We start from the raw sequence: 12085 nt of genomic DNA, 5'->3' as shown, positions 1-12085 counted from the left end.
AAACAAATCCTCGATCCACTTAAGGGTTTCGCCTTCCACACCGAAACTTGAAATTTTATGCAGTAGCCCTCTGTAAGCCACTTTGTCAAAGGATTTGCTGTAATCTAGGTACACTACATCGGTTGTCTCCCCTTTGTCTAGTTCCTCAATCCAATCTTCCAAGGACTCTAATAGTGGGATTGTACATGGTCTACCCGATCTAAAACCGTGTTGGCTGTTTGTAAGGAAGTTGTTTGTTTCCATGTGTTACAGTATTTTGTCCCTGATGATTCGTTGTAGAATTTTACTAACCACCGCAGTTAGACTAATTGGACGATAATTGTTTCTTTTTACATTGTCCCCCCTTCCACGTGTTAGCTAGTTTTCCTTCAATCAATGTATAGTTTTGGATGTAAACCGTCAGGCCCAGGACTTTTGTTGGGATTGATCTTTTGTATTGCCTTTTGTACAAGCTCATTCGTTATTTCAATTCTGTCCAGGGGTGTACTTATGTTTTCATATGAATATCGGGGAGTTCTCTCGTCATGTCTTCGATAAAAAAAATGATGAAATGTACTGGTTTAATGTGTCTGCAGCTTCTTGGTCAATTCGAGTCTGTTCATGGATGTTGATTTTTTTGATTTCGTGTACTTCCAGAACTTCTTTGGATTTATTTTTTTATCTCGTCAGCCAGTTTATGTTCGTGTACATATATAGTTGGCTCGCCTTATGTTTGCTGTTGCCTCGTTTCTTGCTTGCTTAAAGTTCTCAGCTGTTTTGCAGTGGAGGAATTTTTTCCCATTGATTTTGTGTTTCGTGTTGATTGATTCATTGGTCTTGTGGTCAAGTGGTCTCTTGATGTTTCCTCGGTATTGCTTGTTCTCTGGTACGTGTTTCTTTATAATATTTGATAGGTTGTCAACAAAACAGTTCCGACTTTCCTCCGTGATAAGACAGTTGTCAAATTTAGACCGTGAATCAGCTTGTATAAGATCCTCTTTAATTGCAGTATAGTTTCCCTTATGAAAGTTTCTGGTTTGTTGTACATTTGCTTGCTCACTTTAGGCATAGCAGTTGAGATTAAGTGACATAGTGATGTTGCCACTCTTTCCTACACCAGGAAGATAGTTAATGTCGCTCGTGTTAAGCATATTTTCTTCGTTTACGAGTATGATGTTGAGCAGAGAGGGCACATTTCCTTCCCTAAATCTGGTCGGTTTGTTTACACATTGTAAAAGAAAAAGGCCCTGTATATTTTCCAGAAAAAAAAGATGCAAGATGGCTGACGTTGACTGCTGTGTTCATGGTTTCCCAGTTGGTCTATCAGTAGTTAATTAATTATTAGCTCACCTCCGGTATCACTGGTGGGCCGAATCTGCCTCAAATTGATATTTCAATATATTCGTATATTACAGCAACACGATCGAAACTCAATGCTAGGGTTTCATTTTTACCATCCAGTGTGCAGCTGTCAGAGTGTAGCAATTCTGTTAAAACTAAAAAGACAGTGGGGTAATGTTTTTTTTTCAACCCTCCCAAAAGTAATGGTCTTCCTTTTAATAATTGTATGATTGAGTTTTCCTGGTCCCTTTTTCGTTTGAATGTGTCGCCCAGCCAACAAAACTGCCAAGATCCTCAAAATTGTAAATATTTGACCAAAACCAAAAATATCAGCGGTTGCCGCGGACTTACCGTTGAGCAAAAATTGCCCAGTCTCCCTACTGAGTTGAAAAGTTGTTATACACAGGGCCATCGATGAGAATGCAGACGTTATGGGGAAAATCGCAAAAAAATGTTGACTGAAAATAAAATTATCCACATTTTGAAGTGCAACGGAAGAAAGAGAGCAATTATCAATTGGTTTGTTTTGTTTGTGTTTTATATCCCATTAACAGCTATGGTCATTTAAGGACGTATCCGAATGTTAAGGCAGTACTTGTAACAGACCAAAGGCGATACGATATTTAATAGGATTTTATAGGATAAAAGATGGACACAGGCAAATATCTGCCTCGATATACATATCTATGATACAATACATACATATAATTAATTTACATTCAATTTTAACATACATGTAAAAACTTATAAATTTGATCGTATCTCATATCTATATTTTCTAGAGTTCATCTAAACTGAACTCAAATTCTTGCTCATTCACACTCAACGATCTGCATGATATGTATGTGATTTTGTCTTCAGACAAAGCACGTAATCACTAAATCCTTGTCTGCAAACGCTATTACATTGCCTGCCTGCAGTAAGAACTTTGCTTGCTTGACAACCAAGGGAACCCTACCTATACATTTTCCAAGGTTTCAGAATACGAAATACTACTATCACGTTTCTGTATAACATCTTTATGAATACCCATAAATAATAACGATACGGACCTGCCTCGTTTGTATTGGATTATGATACTTCACACATGAATCCTTCGTTTCATCGTTGTCTTCTCTAGTTGCTCAACCAAGCCATTATCTAAAACAGTTTACTTCCATTCGTTGTACATTTATACCAAGGTTACAATCTATTGTGACACTGTATATCTAAATCTTCCAATGTTGTCAAAAGGAGAAAATCGGCATCTTCTTCAATTACAGAAAGCAGACGATATGTCGACATCTTTCTTGGAAACTGGACCATTGGAACCGGGTTTTTGATTGGATTAAATTAACCAATGACCATTCATCCTGTACACGTACTGCTTCTAAACATCCTCAATGTTTAACGTGTACGTATAGCTTACACTAGTCCGAATTATTCGGACGTTTTATCGACTTTTTTCATATCGGTCTGTCGTCGATTAACCGACGACAGACCGATATGAAAAAGTCGATAAAACGTCAGAATAATTCGGACTAAGCTTACACTAATACATGTATTATTGCTAAACCTCTCTATTATGACTTTTTCGCGTAATAACGTCCTTTGAAAAGTGCTATTAATTAAATGTACGACTTTCTTTGTGTTAAAATGAATTCTAAAAGGCATTATTAAGATTGTTTGTGTTATATATAGGATCTTACATGAGTTTCCATTTCATATGAGATTTATGAAACGAGTTTTAAGATTTTTCAATTCGTGACGAGTTTCATAAATTGCACATTTTTGTCACATAATCAAGATGTGGCATTACAATTTTGTTCGTGTAAAACGGCATTTTTCATGCAACCTTGAAATGTAAAAAGCCGCCATTTTGATTCCAGTGCGTAAGTCTATGACGTCATGCACTTTGTCCTAGGCGTGACGTCACAATTAAAACTTTCAACCAATCACCGGGCTAATAGGTCATATTACATGTGTTAATATTCACTGGATAACACAGTACATTATTTGATAAAATGGCTTTTGAAATGCAGCGTTTCATTTTTTTTAAAATTTTCTGTTCAAAAGTCTACCCTTCTAGGTTTTCGTATAATATAACAAATGTGGAAGTTTCAGGGTGAAAAGGAAGAGAAGATTGGAGTTTGCCACTCTTTGCAGTTCTGGCACTGAATATCAAGTTTATTAACTTTTGATAACTAAGAACAAAAAAAGTCGAAACATTAAACTTTCTTCTCCAGTTTTCTTAATTTCCAACAGACAACAAAACACTTAAGAAAGTGCAAAATTTTATTAAAAAAATAAAGTCATTATGCTTAATAAATTATATGTGATTAGGAATCATTCCATCAAAACCTGTCATAATACACTATTATGTAAAAGTCAGCACAAAGGCCCGAAACCTGTGTGTGCAGTGTGAATGTTAGTATTAGCGGCAATCAATATGAAATTTACGCTAGTCCTTATCAATCCATGCTGTTGTACAAAATATGGTCATATACAAAATAATGTGTCTTTGATTGAAGAGGCCAGGGGACCTGGATAGTTCACATGTTTAATTAAAACAAATGACTTTAGTTTGAAACAGGTTATTTCGACTTATATTATTCATTCTTCTTGGCCCAGGTGTTAGTGTGCAAGGGGTCTTAATGTTGGAGGAAACTGGAGTACCTGGGGAAAAAACCCATGTGGTATATGCTTTATTGATTATTATACAATATTTCACTGATTACCCTTTATAACAAGAATAGGCCATAGTGAGGTGAATTTAAGTACAAGTTCACAGATATTAATTTCATACAATTAATACAAAAAAATCAACTCACTTTTTCAATAAATATAATTGGAAGATTTCGCAGGAGCTGCATTATCAGGCACTTCCCAATAGCACCAATCCACCTAGCTAGTACCTCAATATGTGTGTATGTCTAGGTGTGTGCTGTATTGTTAAAAGCTCTCAAAACATTTTATGTCTGTGAACTGGTCAAGGCATAGGTAATTTAAATGAACAAAACTAACAGCCCTTCACTCCAACAAACTACAAAGTATGATTATGCTACATATAATACTAAAAAATATTGTTGGAAAAAAAAAAGTTATTAACACATTTGACCTCTGTGAACAGACCTTGAAAATAGGTAAACTTAATTCAATTGAACACTATTGATAGCAGTTCATACCAGCCCTCTACTCCCCAAATGCTATGACTGAAGGACATGCCTCCATGTATGTTGTGTAAGCGTGCAAGTGTGTATGTGTGCTGGAGACAGGGTATGTTGGTGTATTTGCCTCCTTGTGATAGCGTGGCTCTGATGCCGACTTTATAGTGCTATCTTGCTGAAATACCATGTCGAAGGCACCAAACTACATACTACGTAGTTGTGTATGAGTCACAACACGAAGTAGAAACACTAACACTCATCTGCTGTATTCTTGATCACCTTGTCATTTGTCCATCACAGGGCATGGAGAGTGGACAGGACATCAGAAAACAGACACACGAGTGGTCAACTAGTCACTCATAGATCACACAATATGGACAATCCTGGATTACCTTGTCACTCACACAACTAGAAAACAGACACACAAGCGGTCAACTGGTCACTCATAGATCACACAACTAAGACACTGAACACCAGTGGTCATCTGCAATTTCCCTGATGACCTGGTCAATCTTTCAACACATAATATAGACATTGGACACCAGTGGTCATCATCTGTATCCTCGATCACCTGGTCACTTGTCTGAGAGTAAACATTTGTATCATCCGGCCACTTGTTTAAGAGTAAACATCTGAATCATCTGGTCACTTGTTTGAGAGTAAACATCTTTATCACCTGGTCACTTGTCTGAGAGTAAACATCTGAATCACCTGGTCACTTGTCTGAGAGTAAACATCTGTATCACCTGGTCACTTGTCTGAGAGTAAACATCTGTATCACCTGGTCACTTGTTTGAGAGTAAACATCTGAATCACCTGGTCACTTGTTTGAGAGTAAACATCTGTATCACCTGGTCACTTGTCTGAGAGTAAACATCTGTATCACCTGGTCACTTGTCTGAGAGTAAACATCTGTATCACCTGGTCACTTACACGACATACAGAGTGGAAACATGTCCAGCTATACCTGTAAATGTTAACATTGAAATCACAAATGCAGAAACATTGATATAGCTGTGAGAAAAACATTGGAGAGCAAACAACGGTGAACAGTGCAGACTTTTGTCTAGGATACACTTTGAACTTAGATCCAACTTTATCGTAGGTAAAATTTTATAAAAACTCCACATTTATTTGCTTTATCTGATCCATAGGGCATTGAACACCTTGACTGATTAAGTACATGAATACTTCCTGACATGGAAAAGAATAAGTAGGGTAAGGTATGTATGGTTTTGGCCCTAATATTTCTCAAAGCATTTAGTGAAATGGTTAGCAAGTAAGTCATAAAGTGACAAAATATTTAAAGCTTTAAATCAGGACAAACAAAGATATGTTGAAAAGTGTTAAGATGTACACATTCTAGATGAAAACATACCACAAATATTTTCTCCAATTTTGACATGTAGATAACCATTTATACCGAAGTCTGGTCCCCAGGAGTTCCGCACGATATAGTATGGGATGTCACCTGTTGGTAGAAAATTGCCATGGTGATTATACAACAATGAACTGAACTTTTCCAAAAAAAAAAAAAACAAAAAAAAAACCTACACTACATCATTTCACATTGGAAACTTGAAAAAAACAACTAAATGACTCTTAATATTTCAACAAATTACTGACATGTATTTGCTTTAACCCTTTCACCACTGCAGACCATAATGGACACATCCATGTCAGTGCATGGTAGAGTCTACTAAAGTAACATACCTGGGTTAAAGGGTTAACTCATTCACCCCTGAAGACACATTTAAACTCTTCCAATTCAAAGGTTAGAATAGTTCATTATGAAACTTCAGGGGTGAATGAGTTAAATGTCTACTATAACAGTTTTGTATGGATGTGATTTTACAAAGTGTTGGATTTCTTTACGCTTACACGGTTTTTGGGAAAAACATCAAAAAATGCATTCTCACAATTTTTTCTCCTTCAAATCTCTCTATTGTATTTGCTTAGATGTAAATTTAAAATAATAGTAATAAAAAAACAATACAAACTGAACACAATTTTTTTTATTAATTGCTACTGACAAAATTTATTGAGGTTCATGTACAGAACATAAAGGTACATTAAAATATAGAGTTTGATTTTTTGCTTCTTTGCCGGGTCAATATGACAAGATTCATTTACAGATACCTATCTGACCCACATTCTAACTTAATACGATTCTCTGCATGTATCAGGATCTAATGATGCCCCAATAGGGGGTCACATTCTATTGATATTTTATTTCAGCTAATCAGAGTGATGCTCTCATATTTCTTGTTGTTGGAAAACAGATGTATACACAGGCACCAACCAACCCCTGTCATCTTAGGTAAAAGGCAAATGTGCTATCCCCTTGCACCACCTAACAACTCAAGCTGGTATTTATCAGATTGACCTCTCAACAAAACATCAAAACAGGAGAACAAAGCACTGTACCTAATCGCATATTTTTGCTGCCAGTTTACTTTTTTATATGCATGGCATGTCTGACCTCTGTGGTTGGGACTATTTATAATAATAATGATAATATACAGCATTTGATATAGAGCCCTATCTAGCTAACATAAGCCACTCTAAAGCACTTTACAGTACATAGATATACAATTAATACAACAAGCATATACATTAATCAATACAAGTTTTGAGGAATTCGCAGGAGCTGCCTTATCAGGCGCTAAGTACTAGTCCTATGCCACCTGGCTAATATCTCCCTATGTGTGTATGTCTGCGTGTGTGCTGGAGATGTTATCCCATTACCTGTTGTGTCATATCCCACGATGACCACTGCATGGTTGATGGTGTTGCCACAGTGGTGCTGAACGATGCCACCCTGGTAGTTGGCCCACAGGGTGGCATCGACTGATACTGTCAGCGGCCCATTGGAAAGTAGCACGAGCATATCATATTCATTTCCCATATATCTGTACAGAAACATAAAACACCTTTTACACACTTATACAGAAGGAGTCCTAAGTTTACAGCCACAGATCCAATGACTTCCTTATCATGGTTGTGCAGTTGAAAATTGGCTACCTGCTTAACTCATTCACCCATGAAGATACATTTGAACTCTTCCAAATCAAAGGTTGGAATAGTACATTATGAAATTTCAGGGGTGAATGGGTTAAATCTAGTGTGACAGATTATATCTAAAGGTAAACTAGAATTAAACACAACTAAGTTGTTTTGTCACCTGAACTGGTCAACAAAATGCACTTGTACTAGCTAAACATTTTTTTGTAGTTAGCTTCCTTCAGTGTCTTTGTGGCCCCTTCCTCTTGCGGTGTCTAAAACATTTTCATTCAAATTCATCAAAATTTATGAAAATCCTGTTAAAAGTATCATCCAGAAACTGTTAGCTAATCACGCTAGAACATCTGAATTAAATGTTAGCTCGGTACAAAGGTCGTTACTCACCAGTTTGTATCAAAGTCATTACGTTCTCTTTAAAGATGTCATTAAGAAACTATTACCCATCAAAGAGTACCATCCTTACTATATATGCATGGAATATGAGGGAAATTGACTCAAATCTTTAAAAATTTATATTTAAAAACGTCCAACCTGACTATGGCATCCTTATACATCTACACATTAAAACACATTATGGCTGTACTCACGATTGACAGGTGAAGTTGCTGACCTTGACCCCGGTGAATGAGGTCGGTAAGAGGTTACAGTTTTCTGACGTGTCTGTCAGAGGGTAGACAGCATCACTGACCAGGGGAACATGACTCTGCGAAAAAGTAAGAATTTATGGCCGACTGACAAGGCAGAGAGAAGTCCACGTAACAAATGACCAGTATATATATGTGTATGTAAAGACAAGTCAGTCACCAGTGGTACGAGGCTGAGGATAAAACAGGAGAGTCCCATCCCTGTTTAAAGATATGACTGAAAGATCACATATACTACTAATCATGTGAATGTTAAACTCATTCACCCCTTAAATTCCATAATGAACTATTCCAGCCTTTGAATTGGAAGAGTTCAAATGCGTCTTCAGGGGTGTATGGGTTAAATCAAGCAGATTTTTCCGATTTCCAAATTTAAAACTCCCCTTTTAAAGGAAAAAAAACACAACAATTTTTTTTAGAAACTGGAACTCTGGGAGATTGACGGTCCAGTAGTCAATTCAGTTCCATAGAAAGTAGAACTAAGATCTGGTTTCTACAGGTTTCAAGTATAAGCAGGTTACACGTGTATTAACAGCTGTTTACTCACATCCACCAGCCATTGCATGGCGGTGCAGGTGTCCCCACCTTGACATCCGGAGTTGTACATCGAGCAGTCAATGACTTCCTGTACACTCAGGTCCGGAGGTGGCACATGTTTCTGTATAGAATACATACTCTCCACTAACTCGGCTGTACTGAACGCCCTGTCAATTATAAATCACATAGTTACCATAAATTGCCAATTTATACTTCATCATTCATAACATTGTTTACCTGTATTTTTTTTATTTTTTTTCGACATAACAGAATATTACACTGCATACAGGAATATAATTTATTTTTATTGAGTGATTTGTGTTACAGTGAAACTGTAAACTCTATAACATCATTTTTATCTTTTGTTATACTTTACGTCTAGCAAGCCCAAAACTGAAAATCAACACTGCCTGAATTTTTCTCTATTTCTATTTTTAAACACAACCAGATGTACATGTTAATGTAAAACAAGCAAGAGTACTCAGGAATGCTGTTTTCAGTACCTGGTCTTAGACACAGGATGTTTTTTTCAACACTGCCTGAATTCGCGTTTTTTTTACAAAAATCTTTAAGTGACAGTGCATGAAATCAAAACCATATAATGTTTAAAGATGGTGTTCTCCTCATGTAGCCAACAAGCAGTGTATATGTTACACAGGACCAAGATGTACTAAAGTTAGGAAATAGGTTATTATTGTTATGACGGGTAAGATGACATGTGTATCTCGATCCTGTTATGATAAGATAGAAGGTATGTTTTGTTAAGCTAAGTGTACAAAAAAATCTTTGTGAATTTCAAGTCATTTTTTGTTTCTTAATGAATGCCAAGAATATATCTCTTAACAAGCATCCAGTTTGTCCAACATACCAGCATCCTCCACAACCGTTTTGGTTTTTCACCGCGCTCACATAGCTCTGGTTCTTGAAGTCTCTCCTGATCAAAATATGTATAAAGTTAAAAATAATGCAGGATTTTCCCTTATTAACTAAAGCAGAACAATTTTAAGATGTTTTTTCCCTGTTAAACAATATAATTTTACAGCATCATCTGAAATTTTAAGACAAAAATCAGTAGTTTGCTTTTTTTTATTTAAAAAGAAATTAAGAAAAAACAAATTAACTTTCTGTCGTGTAGTCTTTTACTTATTTACTTAAAACTGAGAATCAGATGTTGGGTTCACTAACTCATTCACCCCTGAAGACACATTTGAACTCTTCCAGTTTAATGGTTGGAATTATGAAATCTCAGGGGTGAATGAGTTAACATACAATTTAACACATTTACTCGCAAAATCAAAAAAATGCATTGACAGGATTTCAAATGAGTTCCCCTGTCATAGATTTTCATGACACAAGTGTAGAAGAGGCAAGGGACGACCACTATTTTTCATTTGACCTTGCCTATGAATTTATGACAATATCCATCCTCATTATCTAGGTGTTTCACAGAGAGCGTCAGTGAGCGTAACCCTGGATATCGAGGATGGATAATATCTTCAGTTTCTTAATTATGACACTACAATGTGAGTATTTTTCATTAATGTGATAGTCTCCTTAAACTTCAGGGCAGATTTCTCATACATGTATTATAACAGCTAAATATCGTGTATTGCATTTCACAGGATTATTTTTTCAATTTTGTGTTTTTCAATTTCTTTTTAGCCGAAATATATTTACCAAAAATATAACTTGAGTGTGAAAACTACATACAAACTTAACAAGACCACTTCCATATCTACTACTGTAAGATCTTATCAAGAAATTATACACAATATCAATTTTAAAATAACCTTTTATTATCTAAGTATACTATTTAGTAATTGGCATATATACCATACCATAAAATTTCATGCTTCTGGTGAAATTGTTAAATCTGTAAGATGAAGTTGATTACAGACATTATTATGGTCTAACATTCATATATTTTTTTAACTTCAAATGTTTAAGTACTAACCAGTCCAATTTCTTGGGTATATTTAAAGAGTATAACTTTTCTGTTTGGGTTACATAACCCTTAGCCTTCAGGACACCATGGTGTGGCTTCAGGTCAGTCAGGTAAGACGCTGAAAAACAAAAAGGAAAAGTCATGTATCTGATCAACATCTTTCTTGTAAAACATACAAAATTACAGAAAAAAAATACATTAAACATTTTTCATGGAATGTTTTTTTTTGTCAGCATTAAATTATTTTCACTAAGTCCAACTAAATTGAACTAAACTTAAGAAAGAGTTGAGTTTATTTTACAACTACCTTTGAATTCCTCTGGTGTGAGATCAGAAAATTTGTTGACTCCATACCATGCAGATGACTTGTTGCTTTGTTGATTCAATTTTTCTATCCTATACAAATTCTCCTGAAATAATTTACAGATTATATTGAATATTTTTCCATTATAACCCATATTTCTAAATATTTTCTTCAGGTTGGTAAGTATGGATTATGAAAAGTTCTTTTTACACAACCAATAAGATTTTCTTATTATAAGATAAGGTCATGGCAAAGCAACAGCCATGAAGCCCCACAATACGCTTCGTAATATATCCTAGTAACCCTAAGAATAAAACACAGAAATAAATTGTATATTGGAGAGACTTGAAGCCGATTTGGGGTCCGCCTTGGTGAACACCGGAAGGATACAGAAACCGAAGAAGTTAGGAAATTTACCAGAGCAGAAAGGAAGCAGTCAAAGTCCCAGATAAATAAATCGGTAATCACAGATCATGCCACACAGGAAAATCATGTGATTGACTGGGATAACTCCAAAGTTTTGGACCGAGAGAGCAATCTGTTCAAGTGGCAGATACAGGAAGCCATCTGGATATGCAGCAGTGGGCCTGAGTTCTAAATTGAGATGAGGGGGCTCAAAGACTCGCACATCTATGACCAAGTATTATACAAAGCGTAGCTGAATCGAGTCATTACAGTGCATATACATGTATAACAACTTTTGTTCATACGCTTAATTACAGTGTAGCCAAATTGACATCGATTTTATGGGCAACTTGTACACATTTTACAACTTTGTGTGCATATGCTTCACTGGTCAGTTGTCTGATGAAGGTGACAGTGTACATATGGTACAGTACTATATATATATATAGTCATCGAAACGTCACATAGAAAATCTTATTGGTTGTGTAAAAGAACTTTTCATAATATCCCATATTCATATTCACTAATGTGTCTTTTTATGTTTCACGGGTGCGAAACACCAGTACGAAGACATTCAACTATTCAACAGGAAAACTGTACTGAATTTTCTAATAACAATTCACGAATTGGCAGGAGATTGCCGTGGCAACAATCTTACCTTACATATGTAAATGCTAAAAGGACATCAAACTTAAATACGTTAACATTATTGATAAACAACTTCAAGTTTAATTTGATAGAAGCGGTTCAGTGGGGTGGG

General features: G+C 35.8%; 1 protein-coding gene across 1 annotated transcript in view; it reads right to left on the bottom strand.

Moving 5' to 3' along the window:
• Nucleotides 1–3580: 3580 nt before the first annotated feature.
• Nucleotides 3581–12085, bottom strand: part of LOC110456678 (cathepsin O-like) — an 8873-nt gene continuing 368 nt past the window's right edge. The window contains exons 2-9 of the mRNA XM_021507554.1: nt 10924–11026; nt 10626–10734; nt 9540–9605; nt 8682–8838; nt 8078–8193; nt 7215–7378; nt 5845–5937; nt 3581–5433 (exon numbers count right to left, since the gene is read on the bottom strand). Coding sequence (XP_021363229.1) covers nt 5396–5433; nt 5845–5937; nt 7215–7378; nt 8078–8193; nt 8682–8838; nt 9540–9605; nt 10626–10734; nt 10924–11026 — 846 coding nt within the window. The 3' untranslated portion in view covers nt 3581–5395. The remainder of the gene's footprint in view (nt 5434–5844; nt 5938–7214; nt 7379–8077; nt 8194–8681; nt 8839–9539; nt 9606–10625; nt 10735–10923; nt 11027–12085) is intronic.

Source organism: Mizuhopecten yessoensis, unplaced genomic scaffold (assembly GCF_002113885.1).
Source record: "Mizuhopecten yessoensis strain PY_sf001 unplaced genomic scaffold, ASM211388v2 scaffold8821, whole genome shotgun sequence".
Lineage (NCBI taxonomy): Eukaryota > Metazoa > Mollusca > Bivalvia > Pectinida > Pectinidae > Mizuhopecten > Mizuhopecten yessoensis.
This window is presented reverse-complemented; position numbering and strand designations above follow the sequence as displayed.